Here is a 21755-nt window from a genome sequence, read left to right on the forward strand (position 1 = left end):
AGCTAAACATACATATGATATCTTGAAAGCTGAGGAAATTTTAGCTAACTTTATTTCAAAACTGTATAAAGAAAGATCAGAATATGTCTAGACATTTTCATGTTCCTGAAGTGATTTGGAGGAAAAAAAGGAAATATTTAATAGATTTGATGTAAAATTGCTATTAGGGTTCTATCATGGTAAACAGATATGATGGTTATTAATTCTATAAGCATGAATAGCTCATCTCTAAGCTACTGCTCAACTACAGAGCTGATTAACAGCACCAGGAATTGCCTGCCATTCAGTTTAATACTCTGTATGTTGTTCATCACGTTAGTGCTTTTGGTTGTATTGCAGCAGTTACGCACAAATCAATAAGATTGCTTGTTGTAAAATTTAAAAGCACAAACAAGGATAATGTCACAAATACATAAGCAGAAATCACATACCCTAAAATCTTCCTTCCCCAACACCACCTATAACCTCCCTGTAAGCACCTCCAAGACTCATCAGATGAATACCCACAAACCTTCAGCAGAAAAACCCAAAACAATTAAGTACACAGGAATTAAATTTCTCAATTAACTTCTCATGAAGAGTGCCTTCCTCTTGCCTAGGTTGCTGTAGGAGAGGGCATGCCACCAGAACAGGGACAGTGCTGTGAACGGCATGAGCAGGTAGGTCAGAATCTGCTCACACGCTCCATTTGGGTATCAGCAGACAGGCAGGGAAGGTCCCAGATGACAGCTGTGAGGCTATCTCTGCAACAGCACTGCATTTCAGAAAAAGAGCTGCCATTTGAAATTCTCTGCATGTCCCGATGGTGAGTCTTCCATCAGAAAGAAAACGACACACACACTTTCCCATGGGGAAGAGACCAAAGAAACACAACATGTGCTGTGCTCTGGAGATCTGAAGCTAGCCAGGAAACAGACAACATCTAGACTGTGAAAACACCATCAACAAATGGCAGGGCGAGTCCATCCAGCTGGGGAAACAGATTTAATTCCTGTTATTTACTTCCTATCCTGTGTATCCTCATTTATCTGTGTCCCACGTGAAGCAACCTGTATTAAGAGTAAACAGTGGTGGCTGACCGATCTATTAAAAACTCTGTTAAGCCACGTATTACTACTAATGCATCCAAGATTAATATGTCCCATAACCAGAACACTGTATACAAAGTAACATACTATCTTAAGAGAGTAAGAAGAAAACGCTATTTTATTAATAGCATATCATTCTAATGGATAGATTTAAAGAAGACAGAAAATAAATCCATAAACTTGTACACTCACTCAATACAATAACTATTCTGATGCCGAAAATTTATTCAGTATATTCTTCCTGATGCACAGGATCACTTTACATAAAAATGACTACTACATCATATTCAAAGAGGTATCACACATTGATCAGACATTAAAAAGTATTTAACAGAAGAAACTTTAAATGGAAATCACAATGGAATATATTAAAACAGAAAAAAAAAAGGAATATATAAAAGAGTATGTGCTTTGAGGAAAATAATAATGTGCAGGGTGAAACAGGAATTTCCCACAAAGACCGAATGCATTAGTGGACTCACAATCTTTACTGAAGAACAGAAATCTCTCTTGCTGCTTTATTACCTTGGCAACATTTCTTCCATGTCAGCAATTACATAGGAGACGACAGACCAAACAGCAGCACAGAGATTCATCTGGTTTGGATCCTGAACTGTCATTGTGTCCCCATGAGAATGATGAAACCAGAAGTATTTACTGATGTCATCACGCAAGCTGGCACCTGTAGAGAAAAATAGGCAATATTCCATTATATGAATACAAATATTTAAAGAAGAACATAAACATGAATCTATTCCTGTGTTGTTTATTATTAAATCCCCATGCAACTGTATAAAGTTCCATATCGTAACTACACAGAGCCACAGCACGTCCACTTTGTAGGTATTAGGTTAGCTGACTTAAATGAGCACAAGGCAACAAAAACTCACAATGGGAAAAAGCTATACTTCCCTTGAGATACTTGTCTCATTAGTACTATTACAGATCCATTTTTATTCTCTTGACTACCAGAATCTAATCAGGAAAATCCATACAATAGTCCCAGATGTGGTGGTCCTTCCCCTTGTTTTTTATCCAACAGAAAATGATTCTGTAGTTGTGGGACATAATATCAATATTTATGACTACTCTGATGACTAGTTATGACTTAGTTATGAATCCTAGCTTTGCTGCTATTTATGTTAAGTAAAGCTTAGGAATCTGCTTCTGCTTTCGAGCTTCCATTCACAATGCTGTGCAGTTTCAGAGCAGTCTTCCTGCGATCTCACCCAAAGGAATACATTCCAGTAGCTTTCAGGAGCCCCCACCAGCTAGTGGCGGAAGCAAGCTCAGCTGATATCACAGCTTGGCACCGAGAGGAGCAGGAAAAGCTGCCACCACAGCAGGTATGATGGAGGAGACACCACCACCCACCAGCCATGGGCCACAGTGCTTTTTATGTGGGTCTGTCCCTGTCTGCTCTTGTCTCTGCTAATGCTCTCTCTGATTCCCTTTCTCCTTGCAGCTTCTTCGCTCCAGGTTCATTACATCTGCCTCTTCTTCTCTGGTTTTATCAGCTCCCCTTTGCTTTGTTTCAGGTTAATCAACTCTCCCACCATAACAAAACTCCACTCCACTTATTTTCAAAGTAAGTGTGACATTTGCCAACAGCATGCTGATTCATGGCTTGTAAATCCTTTGGGTTGACTCATTTAGTGTGCAAGCTTACCAGGATTAAGAGTCTGCAGCTCTCTGTGTAGGAAGCCTCTAGCATAAGAAGCTCCACTCTTGCTTGGTCATAGAAACTCAAAACAAATCTTAATACGAATTTGAGAGTACCAGCTATTGGACCCAGCCAGAAACACAGACTGAGATTAGATAATACTATGTAAAGTAATATAGAAAAAAATGGATTGTTTGGTTTAAAAAAATCAACTAAATAAACTGTTCGCATACTTTTTTATAAATAGTGGAAAATCAGCATCAAATGATGAGGGCTTTGATAAAATCATGTGTGTTCATAAGAATTACTATTATGATTTTCCTTGGTTTCACTGAGATGTCTGAAGCCTTTGAGGAGAATGAAAGCAAAATTTCTCACAGCATAACTGTGCATTCCTGTAATATATATCTTTTGATCACTCCTATAATCATTCAGGACACAGTTCAGCTCTTACTGTGCTTAACAGGCACATTTCCATCACTGTACAGGGAATTGATTTGGATTGCTTGTTTCACTGCTATTTTAGAATGAAGGAAAAGAAAGACAATGTATTTTCCAATTCCATCCAAGATGAAGATTCCTTCAGAAGAGATATGATACACAGAAACCAAAAGCTGCAGCTTACGATTTTGCAGTATTGAGACCAACTTCATTTTAAGTTCTCTTCTTGCTCTTAAACCTATTTGCTTCTGACTTGAACCAATGCAATCCCACAGAAGTCATAGGGTGGGTTACAAATGCTGAATTATTTTCCAATAGTTTTAGCATTGAAATTATGTCAAATCAGATTCACTTTTAAAAATTGATTCTGAGTTCTTTTAAATATGTACAAGTATAAAACAATAGAACTGCTTTGATAAATTCTTTAAGTGATGGAATTCTGCACTGCAGATGCATTATGAATTAAGCCATTGATGCAAATCCATTACAATTTTTGACAATCTTTTATAAGACCCAAGATACAAATTATTCCCTGCTTGGAATTTGTAGTACACATTGCACTAATCATAATAATTAGAGATTTACAGAGTAGTGTCTTATCTCTGTGAACAGATCAGGAACAAAAACCTTTCACTTTGTAATGCTTAATTCATTGAAAAACTAAAATACATTTGTTCCTCTGAATTTATTTTTTTAAATCATAAATAAATCTAACTTTTCCATCAAACAATTATTGTGTAAAAATTGTTGCAGTAAGATTTGTCAGAGAGTGTTAGAATGCAGAATATCAAAAGGTTCCTAAACAGGCTGTGCTTTAGGCTGTCACTGAAGACAGGAACCTGTCAGTATCTTATGGGATAATGAAAAGACCCTGAGAAAGCAGTTTATCCTACGTAAACAGAAACAAAGGAGAAAATCTGTGTTCATAGCTTTAAGCACAAGAAAAGATTTTTACAGCCAAGGGCCCCACAAAAGCCTCTAGACACAGAACACCCTGGGCACAAACACAACTGCGAGCAATTTTCTTGTCTCCTGCTCCAAACTTGGCACTACTCCATACTGGTGTTAGTTGCCATGAGGTATTTATGATCTCCAGAGGTGGTTGGACAACGAGAAGACACTGAATATGGCCCCTTCACCAGAAAATGCATTCAGGATTGAGATCAGCATGAACAAGTGATTCTGAACTTCACTGAACAGTGAAGTTCTGAGACACTCTGCCAATACTCACTTCAGATTTTTGATTACAGAGTTATGAAATTTTGTCTAGGAAACATCTGTAGATTCCAATCACATTGAAGTATCTAAATAAATTCAGTGGGATCCCTCAGCCACTTTTCTGAAAAGCTAAGAGAGAAAAAAAGGCTTTCAGTACAAGCAATCACTGTACAGAATTCAGGAGAAGGGAAAGAAGGATTCTGTTTAATGCTTCAAACAAAAGATTTCAGAGTAGATTGACTGACTAATTATACTGCATCCTAGATAGCCATAGATTATTAACCTTTCTCAAAAAAATCTGCCTGGAAGTCAAAGTTCCTACTTCTAGAAGCTTGAAAGATAATAAGAAACCAAAAAAATTCACCTAGATACAAATTTAAAAAAATTCACTTGCCAATTAGCTATTCCACCTGAAATTAAGTTTTTTTGTGGTTGTTGTTACCGTTTGGACGGTGACATTTCCCTCAGGAACATTAGATACTAAAAAATGGAGGGTTGTTATTGCAAGCTACATAAGCTAGCAGTCAGGGAAAAGACATGAGTAGCCACATGTCACAGGCCTGCCAAAAACTATTTACCGTCTCCATGATAGCCACCAACAAAGTGGAGAGTATGCATTTCCCAGAACAGTGTTGTAAGGTTGAATTAAGTACTTTAAAAGCCTCATATGGGAAGTGTTACAGAAGTGTGTCAAGTAGTTAATTTTGATTTCCGTTGTAACTAATACGTAAAAAAAAAAAAAAAAAAAAAAAAAAAAACTAGCAATGCTCAAGCCTCCACTACCATACTCGTGTTCTCCACAGTTAATGGAGAATGGTTTCATTTGTGCCAAGACTGTAGAGCAAGAACACCCATAAAGAAAAAGTGAATGTTTGCCAAAAAATCTTTCTTAATTACCCTCTTCTGGTCTATTCACATTTACAGTGATACAAATCACATGAGAAACATTGCTAGCTAATAAGGAATTTAGGAAGAAACTGCTTTTAGCAGAGTATAATAATTGTTGTGGCATGAAGATAGGGAATGTTAAAAATTGCTGCCAAAAATACTACATTTACTCTATGAATGCAGGAAAATACTGGAAATTAAAAACTATACATAAATTACTATTTGAGCAGTTTTGATGAGATATAGATAATTCATAATTCCATCACAAAGCAGTAGAAAACACTCTTTAATACAGTGTTGCATAGAGTGGCAATACAGTTACTTGAAGGCAGATATTTAGTGCTGTTTGGGATCTTCCAGGTGTCTCTGACACTGGCATGGGGCTGACGGTTGTGACTCAGAGGTTGTATCTGATGCCTGGAGCAGCTGCCCAGGCCCTGCGAGGTGTAGGAAGTTGCACTACATATGTGGGTCTAGGGAACTAAAGCATCTTCTGTATGTTTGTCCTTGATGCAGTAAAACACTATTTTACTTGTTTGCCATTTGTGGGAAATACGTGTAAAAATATGGGGCCAGAGGCAAATGCTGAGGCTAATGCTTATTCATTCCTAGTTTGGGCTTTTTGGTTTCTTTCTTTTGGGTGCTTGGGGATTTTTTCGTTTCGTTTTGTTTTTCTGCTTTCAGCTCCCTCTGAGATCACTTCCTCACACTTAACCTGTTACTGAGTCTTCAGGCTAAGCAGGCTGCAGATAGAAATGATTTTTTTCCTCAGGTTATACTAGAAAAGGAGATGTTTCCATTGTACCAGAATATGTCAGCACAGTTACTTGTGCAGCACTTGCCAAACAGATCAACTTACTCCATAAATGTAATAATTTTAAAAACATGTACCACCAGCATACGCTCTTTTGTGACCAAATGCCTGTTGAAAACTCAGACAGCATCAGGGCACTTGGGATGATGCTGGTGTCATCCAGGCTGACAAAATCATTAATCATTGGGGTATCTTTAGCATAGCAGACAGGTATTTTGTGATCAAATCCAGTTTCTAAGACACGTATTGATCCCAGGTATTTCAGGCCTGCTACATACAGTTCAGTGAGTCTCTCAAACATAATACTATTTTTCCCTTCTTTCCTCAAGTGTGGCACCTTCTTTTTAGATGTGACAGCTTCTAGGCTCTGCCACCAAGCCCAAGTGTTTCTTCAGGAATCAATTCACTATCATGCAATTGTGAGAAAAATAAGCCAGTAGTACAAAACTGCACCAGAAGTGATAATCAAATAAAATAACTACTGTTGTCAACCTTGCCACCCTGTCCATTCACCCTGTTTGTGACCTGCCTGAACAAGTACCTTGTTCCTTAATCCCTTACAGGATTAGGCTATCTCACGGAGTAGGAGTTGGATACGCCACCTCCTGTGCCACTGCACCAGGGGCATCATCTCCAGAAATGGCATCTCTCCCTCTATCCATCCAGCACGAGATAACCCTTGATTAATTTGGATATCAGTTATACAAGACATAAAACAAATTTTTCAGTTCTTTTACCTCATTCTTGTCCTGAACTCATTTCAGAAGTCTCCGTACAGCCAGCCTTTTTATACATGGTTGGACACAGCACATAAGGCAGGCAAAAGGTGCTGCTCTGGTAACAGATACTGACAATGTATTTTCAGTAATCAGCTGTGTGAGAGCATCCTAATGAAAATCCACACGCACACTGAGAAGTTCTGAAAAACAGTCCATCCTTTTTAGCTTCTGATCGCAGCATAAAATGCACAATGTGAATATTTGTTACCTGGTGACCAGAATACATACCTGCCTTATATCTACATTAAACATCAATTCTTTGCAGATTAGTAAGCTTTTTTTTTTTGCCAAATTAATAAAATGCGATATTGTTACTAACGCAAAAGAATGAATGAACCACAAAGTGAATGATGAGCGTGTCAGTCATGACCACTGCTTCTTGCCAACCACAGTCAAATACACTGCTGCACTTATCTGCATTGCTGTGATAAGTCATCATTAAGCACTACTGCCAGTTTTTTAAGCTTTAAGACTCCTGCCATTTTGTGCAAACAATGACTGGCAAATTAGTTATTGATTATCGGTATGATTGCAAAGGCAATTTCCATAAAACTCAAACATCTTCAGGGGTAAAGCCTATAGTATCTCCAGAGTATTTTTTAGTGCAAAACATCTTGCATTTTTTTTGTCTACATATTTTCTTTCACTTGTTATGTATCAAATAACATTTAGTTGCCAAATGAAGGCAATCATCTGAGACTTAAAGTCAGTATGTTTGCTGTACAGCCCTATCAACGTCTTCCCAGTTGTTTTTGCTTTCAAGTAAACTTTACAACACAACTGTTGCATGAATCTTTCAAAGACACTTGGAAATTCCCCACCAGCTGTGTAATCCTTCTTGAGAGTGCTGGTTCTTCAGTACCACAATTAGATCATTGGGAGGTTAACCTCTAAATGTACATAGCCATAGAGAGTGAAGTACACTAATGAACACCAACCATGTATAAGCAGTCTAACTTTTTTCAGGTTTTGTTTTACAGCAGTGCCTAGAGGATTTAACAGAACTGCCACTCCACTGTTTTACACACTATATATATCTATCCAAAACCACGAGTCCAGTCCAGAAGAACTTGTACTCTAAAGAGGCAACAGGGACTGCAGGAGAGAGGCAAGCAGAGATGAAATGACACATTCATCTTCTCACAGCAGCTGAGAAAGAAAGAAATGCTAGAAATCTGAGCTAGACCAGTGCCCTGTTGTGCAAGCTGTACTATCTCTTAACAGCAAAGCTGGAAATGCCTCAACAAAGGATATTTTGCTTAACATTTCCAAAATTTTATGAAGCTAAAGTAAAAGCTTTGCAATACAGTTTATGTGTACATCTCTCACATCTTCCAAGTACCTATATGCTCTAGTTTTATTTTTCTGCAAAGACAAATCTACATAGTATTGAAAGAACTCCTGGCAGTGAGATGTTAATACAAATACCTGATTTCAAATCTTCTTTTTATTTCTGCAGTGGTTTAGCTCACCACAAAAGACAGCATCTGTTTTTTCATCTATTAAATTCCAGATTGCTTTTGTTTCCTACATTTTCCCTCAGAAAACAAGAAAAAACTCCTTTACTTCCTTATCAAGTTTATTCCAGTCTCAGGTCTTTTAAATGTCAATGACACTGCTCAGAGATGTACTGAAAAACTGCAAAGCCTTGGAAGTGAACCAAGAGGCAATGAAAAATGTATGCCCTGTTCTTTTACGCAAAGTACTAGAATTGGCAAAAAATATGTAAAGGACACATCCTCATCTTCTATGCAGTTAAAGACTGTTATATACCAGGAAAGTAAAAAATACTGAAGACAAGTGCATTTTGCTCATCAGAGCGCTAACTCAGCTTTGTGCTCCTACATACCCTGTCAAACAGGAGTGTGGGGAGGGCTATACATGTCCAGTCAGTAGCAGATTCAGTAGCTTCTTATTTCTCATATCTGGCATACAGCTGCCCTTGAAATTCTGAAAGGCTAAAACTGCAGGGTTGATGTGGGGAGATGCATGATTTGCCCTCAGAAGAATGTGCTTCAAGAAACTACAAAAAAAAAAAAAAAAAAAAAAAAAAAGGTTAAAAGATCTTAATAGGAATATTATTTCTTATTCTATTTTTTATTTTCATTTTGTGTCTTTTTGAAATCCAGTAATGTCACAGCTCTGAAACAGTCAAGTAGTAAATCTGCTAAAATGAATAATTTTGTTTAGGATCCCTTCAGTGGAAGGCTGCCCCTGTAAAATGGTATCTACTGCTGGCTGCCAGATATGGGTAAGCGTTTAGATAGGTTTTTGAGCTGCCCTCAGTTTAATGCAATCTTCAGAACAATTACTATAATGAAAAACCATTTATTTTAGCTGGTTCCTGCATGTATTTTAGTGCGCATATTAACCTCTTCTTTCGTGTGTTAACCCGTAGTTGATAGCTGACTTTAATGCCAATTAATTCATTATCCATTTTTCAAGTAAGCAAAGACAATGGACAATGTTAACGCTGTTTAGCGAGGCACTGACAGCATTAGTTCTCCTGTGATTTAGTCTCAAATGATGAAATTACAGGCTAAGTTGCTTGAGTTTCATGGTTACAGACACTGGAATAGTTTCCTGTATAGAGCTTATATATAACATTAGAAGTCCTGCTGTTTCACCTCCTGAGTCATTCTCTCAAAAGTCTTTAAAATTCATGATTCAAATAACTAGGCAGAGGGAAAGCTTTCAGTCCGTTGTTTCAATGGCTAATTAAATGAGACTACAGTGTAAAGGAGACAATATGATGTGTGCATTATTTCTTGTTTTGTTTAATGCATTTGAGAATTAATCCTCTGGATACACTAAACAGACTAAATTACAGCTCAGGATTATCACAGTTACTTTTGCAACATATTAACCTTTTACTTATAGCTGCAGAGGAATAACGGCAGCTGGGGATTCAATCTAGACTTGCATAAAATCCTGTAAAATAAGAACGGAAGTAGTTCTACTTCACAGGACGCAGGTTGAGTTGAATCTAAAATAATTTATACTAAACTGCCCTTGCCTTAACAAAACCAGATGAAGCTCAACAGCAAAAACGTACTAGAAGCTCTTCCTCCATTCAACAACTCATTGCTTTAAATTTTCTTTTTGTTTGTTTTAAAAAGGGTCACACTTTCCAGCTTAGTATTAAACAGCCAAGCACTGCCCAGATGTGCCCTGACACTTGCCCGCTGCTGTCCCCTCCTGCCTGCTTGCAGGCGGGATGCTGCGGGGACACACTGTGCGGGGCATCAGGAGCTCAGCACAGCGCCCTGCCTCGGGACAGGGCAACAGCAGATGATTCAAGGAAGAACACAAAAAGCAGGGAAGGCATCCTGCATCATTTCACTGGAATATCCTCCCTTTCTCAAGATACCAGAAAGTCAGAAATACTGAGCTGGAGGCTGCATTCAACCCACCTTTGATGGAGCAATCCTCCACAAGCTTATTAAACCCATTTTTTACACCTCTGTCCCCCACAGTACCCTGTGGCCATGCACTTTGTGCACGGTACTTTGTTTCCTACAAAACTACAGCCGGATTGTTTTACGCGGGCACATTACTATGTGTGTAGTATCCTGCCACTCTTCATTCCTCTCAGCATCATTGATGGTTTTATACATGTTTATCACATCCTAACTCAGCAGTTCTTGCCAAGCTGCGAGAGCCCTCTTCATATGGAAATTATTTAATATCTCTAAGGATGCCAGTGACCCTTCTTGTACTTCTGATTCTGTTTCATCGTTTATGAGATGAGAAGCCAAAACTGCTTACAAAACTTAGTATGTGGATGGACTCATAATGCGACTGCTGTGTACCAATATATATTACAATGATGATGTTTCTATTTGTTCTCTTTCTTCCCCTGTAACACAAAACACTGAGTTTTTCACTGTTCCTGAGAACTGAGTGGATAAATTCATCCACAGGGATTTCCAGATCTTTCTAATTGAAAATAACTAATTTGGAGCCTGTTGTCATGTATGCATAGTACACAAAATGCCTTACTCTGCATTTATTAATAGTGAAATGTCCTTGGCTGCTGTATTGCCTAGGCACTTACTGCTGTGAGATTATCATCACATTTTCATAGTCAACTTTAGTCTGGGTACAAATTTTTGGAATACTCATCAGGAATCATTGTGAATTTATTATTCACTCCCTTTTCAGCTAACACTGAGTTTGGTGATCATCCGAAGTCCCCCAGAATGTGTCTGGGCAGCCTGATAAAGGTCTTCCTCCTTTATGAAAACGGACAATTTATTTCTACTGTCTTTTAATCAGGTATAATTCTACAAGAGGAACATTCCTGTTATCCCGTAAGAATTTGTTTCTCTAAGTGTCTTTGATGTAGGACCTTTTGAAAATTCAATTGTACTTTGCTGACCAGATCTACCTACAGAAATGAAAGACTCTGAAAGAGCTCTACTAGATTTGGGAGGTATTCTTTTGCTAAAAAACAGACTGACTCTTCCATCATTTTGGTATTATCTATCTTTGCAGCCTCTTTCATCTTCTCTGCTGTTTCACAGCTTTGTCACCAGCCTGGTTCAGTTATCAGTGGATTCTTATTTGGGCAGGGCACTTCAATTTAGAAGGATTATATATCTGTGTGTGTACATGTATATACTTTTAACATATATGTACGTATACACACACACACACACACATATGCATACACATGAACTATGTAACTATGTATATATATATATATTCTGTATACTTCAATATAGTTTATTTCATATCTGAGTTCTTTAAAATAAGGCATGTTACTACATATGTTAAGTAGGGACTACTTAATAAAGTTGATAGTTTTAATACTGGCTGCTGAAATCACAAATCCTTTACATTTTGCATTCTCTTATAAACACTACTTGAAACATACGAAAGTACATGCAAAACATTCAGGTTTTCTAATTTAGTATTTCTTTTTTTGATTTATGCTTCAATTCAGCAAAGTAATTAGTTTTGAGCATACGACACTCAGTTTTAAATGTCACTCCTGAGGTCCAAGCTAGGTACTTTATAAGACTGGGACCTATATGAATCATCTTTACTAATCAAATGTACTTTTATATATCTCTATATTCTCTGTATAACTAGACCATGTATCTGACGTTATAAACTTGCCTAGAAACCCAAAGTTATTAAAACACTTTCTTCATTGTTCTCTGCTAGCCAAAGAGCTACTTGTTTATGTTCATCAGTAGACATTTGTCCCACACAGACACCTCATGCTACCAACTTCCAAATAATCCTAGAAATTCAGTGTAAACATGCACGCTCTGCTGCATTTTTGGATGGACTGAAGATCTGATGTGGGGAGCTGGACTGGTGACAATGATCCACATATCAGGGGTCTTTCGGTATTTGTGTCTGCAATAACTCTATGTACCCATCCACATCAGTTCAAGAAGCTTCTCTGTATTCTACAGTTTATGGAGATATTTCCCAAACCAAGCTTGCAACCTACTTTAATGCAGGCCTTTAGGTCTGCTTTCACAGAGGAGGATGTAGAGAAAACACACAGCTTTCCCTTGAATTTTCATTCAGACCCAAACATTCCCCCAGATGATACAAATACAACCGGATGTTTAATCACAAACTTCCTGTAGGGCTCTTTCTGGCAATCAGCTAACTCCTAGACATGCTAATATTCACAGGACCTGGCTAAGTGGAGCTTGCCATTCTATCCTGGTGGTAGACAAAGCCTGTTAATCACTATTTTGGTGCTTAACAAGTTATTAAAAAAATGGTCACCCTAGTGTGAGTAAAACATATTCTCAGGAAAATACAGCTTTGTTATATTTTATGTAACAAAAATTGACCAATTATGTATTTATGCAATCACATAAAAAGGATGAACAATGGTTTTTACTGCCTCTTTATACATATCTCCCTGGGATTATCAAACACTTCAAGGTGACAGTGGATTTTAGATGTATGACCATTAACCAAGGCTGGAAAAATAGAATGACAACTATAATAAAATACACTTAATAATATTTATGGTTACTCTGATTTATGCATACTTGAATCTTAAACCAATATAGGTTATTTACTAACAAATGTTAGATGCTGCAGATATTGGTGATGAAATAGCTCTTTCATTTGATCTACAAACCAAAATATATCTAACTAGTTCATTATTAATAGAAAAACAGAGAGGTGCTTGAAACACAAAGTTCAGATCTGATCTTATCGTAAGGTTCAGGGCTGTTCAGATCTGGGGGTTTGCGCCATTCCTAAAACAAAGTTTTTTAGTTTCTCCCATTCTGACATACAAGCCACTTTTTTTTCCCATTGGCTGTGAAGACAATGTAACAGGAAGAAAAAAGCTATCGAAACTAACTTTTCCGTATTTTTAAGCAATAAATTGCATATGTTTGCCAATAAGCTCTGAAGAAACAACATACTTAATGAAAAAAAGATTAAGGTATAATTAAAATGCCTGCTGCAAACCTGTTGACTGCAATTTCATAATCTTACTTCATTTTCATGCTTCATGAAGTTACACAGTGCCCCACTCAGAAAAAAAAATAAAGAAATTAAAGGATTTCTGGAGGGACTTATCAGGAGAAAGAGAAATTTCATACACCTGATCTGACTCTGTAGTGCATCACTAACTGTATATGGTCTCTTGACTAATCCACGTGGTAGAACTAGTATTAGAAAAACACAGAGTAAATAAAGCTTTGTCCCTCATTAGCATGTTTTTTTCAGTGTATAAATTCGAGTTGATGTGATAGCTATTTTATCACGGTGCAAAAAAGATGAGTGACTTGACAAAACAGTAAGATACTAAAAATGAAATAGAATTCATAGAATCTTAGAAAGATCACTCAGGTAAGGGAACAGTTAATACGAAGCTGAAAGGTTAACTTGCTTCCTTTCAGCGACACCAGTGAGTGCATTTGCCTTAAAGACAGGTTTAATGTATCCTGTATCTCACTATGTGCAGAAGAGACTGGCCATGCCTTTTTTCTTATTGTTAATTTGCTAATTTTTTTTGTTTGTTTTCACTCAGATTAAACGTGGGTGAAGGTCCCATTTAAAACACAGAAAACAAAGCCTGGCTGGGGTGAAACTTTACAGAAGCAGAACAAGGCACTTAGCGTGTCCAACAGCCCCTGAATGTTGAGCTGCGAGAGTAAATCCTCCTCCTCATGCAAACGCATTATCTCCATAGTGATTATATTGCACAAATCAAGAATCAATACATATTTGTCATCATTTGGGAATGAGAATGTTCAAGGCTCCATTTCAAGTTACATGCTACTGTTACTCAGTACAGCCTTTAGAGGTATTTTGCAAGCAGCTCCTAATGGCACAATGCTTTACATACAATGCAACAAATGTAGGTAATTTGATAATAGTGACAGACTCTAGGCAATACAAAATAAACAAACCTCTATTAGTTTAAACAGTCCGTATGATCTTTCTGATGTATTGTGACCATGCTAAAACTCAGAGTGCTGTTAACAGCTGTATAAATCCACACCATTTAGATTTGGATTTAAGTCAAAGTAATAAAATGCAAGCATCCTCTCGTAAAGTTATTTAGAGTGTTACATTCGAACACTCTTGACAGCATAATGCAAACAGGGGAAAAAGCCAATTACGACGATGAATGATAATGATGATGCAAGCTAGAACAGGCGATGTGATCTAAGTAAAATTATCAGTGAATGATTACAATTTTTCTAATATATTCAAAATCTTAATCTCTGCCTTGCTACCCTAGGCAGAAAGATACGCTTTGCGGAAAGATACAATCCCTAAATCCAAGTTATCATAAGCAGAGTCCAATTTGATAGACACTTTGTATAGGCACAATTTGATAGACACTTGGTGTATTTAACCCAAATTAGATGGACTGAAATCTCTGTAATCACCAACTTGCCTTCCTTATGATTATCTTCTAACCATTGTTTTTAGTAATGCATCTGTTTTATTCTTACCTTCTTTTCCTTCCTACAAGTTGTTCCCAACACGCCCACAAGAGATTAAACAAGCAATGGCATGCCATGCATGTAGTATTTCCTACCTGCAACCAGACTACGAGCTCAGTTTATTTTCAGAGACATATTCAGTATGTTGATTTTCTTCTGTAAGATCTGAAGGATAGGTATCTTGCAAATGACCTCCCTCCTTGTATTTTTAACCAGGAAGTGAGGATTAGCTAGGAGAACAGTTCATATATCTCGTTACCCATAGCAGATTCTGTCTGTCATCCGCATCATTGGACTTACTGTACTAATCTTAAATCAATTAAAATGCTCCCTACTGGATGCTCATCATTAGGAAAAGACTGAGAACATATAAATGATCCTTTCAGTCAGTCTATCAAGAAGTTCAAAAGACTTAGGTTTTATTGGAAAGAGAAGATATGAATATGACATTTGGTTCCTCCACAATACACAAATTAAGGACATTTTTTTACACAATAAATACATACATATACCATATATCAAGCCACACAGACTTTAAAACCCTTCAGGAGCTGAACCTGCACACGCTAAATAGAGTATCTTGCTATAAACTCAAATACTGCAATGACTGCTCAGTTGAAATGGAATCCAAGATGTTACCTAAAATATACATCTGTATGAAAATTTTATAACACTCAGTCCAGTATTTATTATAGTTTTAAATAATCACTTCAAAACTGACAGGTATTTGGTAGTAGGAAAAAAAGTTGTTTTTTCTCTCTTAAGATCCACAGCTGCAAAATAGCCTTGCATGATTATCGATTGAATACTTTTCATTTCCAACTGCTACACGGACTGAGATAGAATAAAAAATGACAGGCCTCATTAGTCCTATGTAGGCCAACATAGCTAATATCAGATTCGTCAAAGGAGGTGAAAAAATACCATCTTTTCAAAAAATCAGCCATTGAAATGTCAATGCATTGACTGAAGAACCGAAAATCTTCTGCTATCGCATATTCTTTTCAGAGTCAAAAAACAGACAACTAAGTTTCAGGTAAGTAGAGTCAAATTGTTCTAGGCTGAGAGATGGCAATCACTTCTCAGAGATGTAGACAGGGTCCGGAACTGTAAGTCCAAAAGTGGCTCTGGGTTTTAAAAGATACAGCATAGCAGAAAAGGCAATAATAATTACTTCAATAATTAGATTCTGTCCTGTGCTGTATATCTAGAGCCCAAGGCTTATCTGGAATTTGAAAAGGCACTCAGTGTACCTTTACAGTAATCTATTTTGATGAATGGAGCAGCCAAATACCCTTTTCTTGAAACAGTGAGAGAGCAATCACACTTTTTCCTGTCTCAATGAATTTAAAATGTTCTGCAAATCAAAAGGAAAGAGAGAACAAATGAAGAAAAGAAGCAAAAGACACAGAATAATGCTATCCAGGAAGGGGGCAAGTATTGAATATTGCCCTATTTTTTTCTGCAGAAAGATGCTCTATGCTCTTTGTATTGTACAAAAGTTAAGCAGAATTCTAAAACAGGGAGGAAGAATTTTTTTGCACAGATTAATGATGAAGAAAGGAAGTGATCCTGAGCAATAAGTATGTCAGAGAAAAGTAAGCTGCAAGCAGGAGCCTTAACGAATGGGTGCAAGACACATTCCTCAGAGCTATAGGAGGCAAAGTCAAGACTGAGTTTGGGAGGACTGACACAACATTTGTCTAAGACACTGGTAAAGCAATGATCCAGCCTGTTTCCATAGACATAGGAGAGCTGGCTTAGCAGACAGGAATACTCACTCATGTTATATTATTAGAGAAGTGTTACTTAGCACCTTCTTAGCTAAGGTCTCAGCAGGAATTCTGGCAGAGGCATGTGACTCTGAACAGTATACCCTACACTGCCATTCCTTCCCACTTACTCTAATTAGAAACTTGAGGTCATCATTCAGACCAAGAGTTAGTAAAATGAAGTCGTTACCTAGTATTTTAAGTAAAAGTTTTCAAAAATACCATAACATTCCCCAAAACACTGCATAATGTCTCAAAATTATTTTACAATAGACTTTCTGGTAGCTACCTGTCTAACCTAAAGAGAGGTTCTACATGTAAAATAAAAGGAAAGTAAATGACATTTTAAACTGCAAGATGATCCCTTCTTCCCCTAAACATGCTAAAATAAAAGACATAAATGCAGTACACTTGGAGGCTTCAAACAGCATCCAATTTATGGCCTTTTAATTGCGACCACACACAAATATCTGCACTATAAGCTAGTCAGCAGGTTTTGGTGGAACCTATGATGTTCCACTTCTATGGAACCTATCCATAGTAACTAGGAACTAAAGAAAGAGGCACACAGACTAATTAACTTTCCTCAATGACTCTCATTTAATACACCTTAATGATTTGAAATTAAGACATGCATAATCTGGGATATTTTCACAATTAAGATATTTAAAACGTTGATCAATTTTGGTTGCACAATGAAATCTACTTCCTAACTAGAAGGGCTAAAATTGTTCAGGCCAAGAAAAGAAGTTATTGTAGCTGACTTTCTAAGCCCTGGTATATTCAGCTTGTGGTTCACAAACATAGTAAGAGAGCTTGAGTGGCTCTGCTAAACCCTATCTTTATACTGTTGTCAGTTATAAACTTTAGAGTAATGGTGGACAACTAGTAACAATTTTCAGGGTTGACGGTGGCACCGCAGTGCAAACAGCTTAGGAATCACATTGCTAACGCCCTCCAAGTTCTTCTTTTGTTATGGGGAAAAATACTCCAAGAATTAACCTATGCTTCGCCATCTTTCTACTGCAGCTCTCTCAGTACACGCTGTGAGCAGAGACAGGAAATGAGTATGCACCCTGGCTTGCTTGAAATCAGTATAAACTATGTAACTACAAACGGCACATACAACACTTCCGCCTCCTTTCTCCAAGAACTATGAATGCAACAAAGGGCCCCAGTCTATGAAGTGCACCAGTTACAGTCTGAGTGCAAGAAAAACATCTGTACAGCCTTCAACAGTATTTTTGTAAGACTTCTTCTGGTAACATGTTGTACATACAAGGGGCATTAATTCTCCCTGAAACATAAAAGAAAACACGCTAACAATATTTTTTTAATTACAAACACATTCAGCTTATTTCGGCACCTCTGTTATTTTGAATTGAAGGTCTGCTGCTGCAAAGTCTCATCTGCTTGCAGATTTGTTTAGCAAAGAAGAGAAATAATAAGCAAGGAATCAATAGGGATCATTGGTATCATTAATATTTCCTGTTTTTCTCTGACCTTAATCTGGAAACACACTAAAAATTGCTTTCAGTTGAAAGTAGTCAGCCTGTAAAGTTGAAAGTCTACAACTAGCCAAATAATTCACAAAATACTACCCCTTTACTCTCATCTTCCCCTCTTTCCTTTTCATTTGTGTTCTATTGCCTTTAAACTTGGGCAATAAACTTGCAGCTGAAACCCACAGACACTCAGCTGCAGAATGGGGGCCTCAGATTTGTATTATATAGAGACAAAGGCTCAAAGGTAAGATTGCATCATAATTTATATGCTAACACTTTAAATAATATGTAGAACATCCTTTCATCTAAAAGGCCACTGCCAGTACAGAGTACAGAGAGTTTTGTTATCCAGATGATTTAGCACTATCTAGACTGTATGCAGACTTGTGGTACTTAAAACATAAAAACAGCTGAATTGGGAAAAAAATACAAAGGGTCAACTAGGCCTGCTACCCTATCTCTGAGAGCAGACAGTGTTTTGAGAAAGAATGAGAAAAAAAGAGAATCACTTCCCTCAGTATATCTATTGAGTCATCTACAGTTTAAGAACTTTCTGTCTGACGGCCTTTGTGGGACCTTTCTCTCACGTAGTATTCCACCTTTTTTTAAATGTATGTTTGATCCTGGCCTCCAAAACGTCTTGTGGTGCTGATTTTCTGCATTCAATTATCCATTGACTGAAAAAGCATGTCCTTCTGTTTTAAATCTGAAGTCAGTGTTAATACTCTGATCTTCCAGTTATATAAGAAAAGGTGCTGTTCCTGTGCTGTTCATATATGTCTCTCATATTCTCTGCTTTTTTGTTTTCAAAGATGATGATTGTGTTTTGTTTATGGTTTCCACCATTAGAGATGGCAGGACCACCTCATAAAACCTGGAACTAGCTTGGTGGTTTATGTTCATGTTTATGTCAAACTCTGGAGAGTAGTTTGTACAGTATAAGGAAAGGTTTGCTTTGTTCAAAGTAATAATTTGTAACCTACATTTCACCACTGAAGTAATACATGATATGAAGAACTGCAATTTCATGAAATCTTTAAAACAGTCTGGCAACTAAAGGCAGAGCTACAGTAAAGCTAGGTTTTTCATTTTGTGATAAATGGCAAAATTCTGGGGGGCAGATGTTTCTATCTCCAAAAAAAAAAAAAAAAAAGAAAGAAGACAGCAAATTTTTCTCATAAGTGAAACTGAACAGTAAAGCCAAATAGTTCAACCATGCACATTTTCATGACTGAATACATATGTGAAATAAAAACCTTAAAAGAAAAAAAATATTTTCAATTGCTGCTCTAGACTTGAATGAAGTATTTGTTCTTGAATTCATCATTCTGAATACTTTCTTTTAAAATTTCATCAAAATAGATATTGTTTATATCAGTCAACATTTCTCAAAATCTTCCTCTCCTTAAAAGCTTGAAGAGCCAGTCTATCTATGGAAACTATTTCTGCAAAGAATTGTAAATATGAAGAAACACCAAATCAAGTATCTAGGAACAATGTCTTTAGTGTAATAACATCATAGTGATCTTGACATGCTACTAGAATATAGTGTGTTCCAGCACCTTAGTCTGAATACTCAGTATACATGATGGCTTCCTTTGAGCTTACCTTCTGATTCCCTAAAGTATGTGTAAGAGCTCAATAAAACTGTAATCTCTGAGGGCTCCAGAACAATTGTTTGACATAGCATCACCAATGGTAATGCCAAAGGAGAGAAAGAAAATGATGTATAATATAATGTTAGTCCAGATGGGATGGACAGTGTGCTTAGGGATGAAAAATGTATGGATGTATAGAGTGGGGCAGTGTATGAGTTTGAGGCCATTCATTATTTTCACTGTAGACCAGAATGATGGAATAGAGTCTGTCTGTGCTAAGGGATGGCACCAATCAAGGAAGCATAGCAAGGACACTAAGGGTGTTCTAGGTGACCTTGATAAACTGGAGAAACTTGAAAAAACAGGATGCTGTTCAGTAGGGGCAAGTGTAAGGTCATAGAATCAGTAAGGTTGGAAGGGATCTCTGGAGATCATCTAGTCCAACCTCCCTGCTCAGCAGGGTCACCTAGAGCATGGTAGACACGGTTGCATCCAGGCGGTCCTTGAAGATCCCCAGAGAAGGAGACTCCACAACCTCTCTCGGCAACCTGTTCCAGTGCTCCGTCACTCTCACAGGGAAGAAATTCCCCCTCACGGTCAGGCGGAACTTCCTGTGCTTCAGTTTCTGCCCGTTGCCTCTTGTCCTGTCACATGGGACAACCGAAAAGAGTTTGTCTCTGTCCCCTTGACACCCTCCCTTCAGGTACTTGTACACATTGATCAGATCCCCCCTCAGTCTTCTCTTCCCCAGGCTGAAGAGGCCCAGCTCTCGCAGCCGTTCCTCATGGGGCAGGTGCTCCAGCCCTCTGATCATCTTTGTAGCCCTACGCTGGACTCTCTCCAGTAGTTCCATGTCTCTCTTGTCCTGGGGAGCCCAGAACTGGACACAGTGCTCGAGATGAGGCCTCACCAGGGTTGAGTAGAGGGGCAGGATCACCTCTCTCGATCTGCTGGCAACACTCTTCCTTATGCACCCCAAGAGACCATTGGCTTTCTTGGCCGCAAGGGCACATTGCAGGCTCATGGTCAACTTGTTGTCCACCAGCACTCTCAGGTCCTTCTCTGCAGAGCTGCTCTCCAGAAGGTCAGCCCCCAGCCTCTACTGATGCCTAGGGTTATTCCTCCCTAGGAGCAGGACTCTGCACTTGCCCTTGTTGAACCTCAGGAGGTTCCTCTCCACCCAGCTCTCCAACCTGTCCAGATCTCTCTAAATGGCAGCACAGCCCTCAGGTGCGTCAGCCACTCCTCCCAGCTTGGTATCATCAGTAAACTTGCTGAGGAGGCACTCTGTCCCCTCATCCAGGTCGTTGATGTATAAGTTGAACAGAAGATACTACACGAAGAAAGGAAAGAAGAAGACTTCACACAGAAGTCTACTGCAAGAGAAAAGAAATAATCATGTCTCCAGATTCTGAATGGAGAGGAGATAGAACTAATGGACTTAAATTGCAGCAAGAAATACTTCAGTTGGATATTAAAAAAACCTTCCTATAAACTAAAAATAGCATTGTAACAGACAAGCTGGTGAGACCTTGTTCATCATGGTAAGTCTTCAAGAACAGCAGTAAAAAACATGAAAGAAATGACACATATTGCAAGATCATGCTGGGACAGAGGATGTTCAGAGCTCGTATCAGATCAGAGGGATCTCTCGAGACCTTCTCATCAGCTCTGTTCTAAAAAATCTAGTCTGTTTGTATGTATTTCTGAAAAAACTCCTTAACAGACTACAGATCTCCTTTATCTGCCTCCTTACTTGATCTACGACTACAGCTAGTTTTGGCCTGCCAGGTAGACAGAAATTCAGAATCACTATTCCAGGTGGATCTTGCATACGCTAAACTAAATGACAAACTTCTGAAGAGCCTGATGTTGCATTTCAAGAACAGCCTATAAATACAAACTATGCACTAGAAAAATGTCCTGCTCCTAAATATTTCACATGAAGTGCTGTGTGTGCATGTATGGAAAAAGGTGGTAGAAGTCTCCCATCTGTCTGCTCACGTATAGGCAACTAAAGACTGATGCTTCTAAAGCTTGCTC

General features: G+C 38.0%; 1 protein-coding gene across 5 annotated transcripts in view; it reads right to left on the minus strand.

Annotated features, from left to right (window-relative positions):
- Positions 1 to 1295: 1295 nt before the first annotated feature.
- Positions 1296 to 21755, minus strand: part of CPQ (carboxypeptidase Q) — a 159431-nt gene continuing 138971 nt past the window's right edge. For 4 of the 5 annotated variants that reach the window (XM_062568334.1, XM_062568330.1, XM_062568332.1 and 1 more), the window contains one exon: positions 1296 to 1770. In XM_062568334.1, the coding sequence (XP_062424318.1) occupies positions 1610 to 1770 (161 nt within the window). In that variant the 3' untranslated portion in view covers positions 1296 to 1609. Of the gene's footprint in view, positions 1771 to 8764; positions 8915 to 21755 lie in introns of those variants that run through there. The other variant, XM_062568333.1, reaches the window with a different exon arrangement.

This window comes from Rhea pennata, chromosome 2 (genome assembly GCF_028389875.1).
Source record: "Rhea pennata isolate bPtePen1 chromosome 2, bPtePen1.pri, whole genome shotgun sequence".
Taxonomy (NCBI): Eukaryota; Metazoa; Chordata; class Aves; order Rheiformes; family Rheidae; genus Rhea; species Rhea pennata.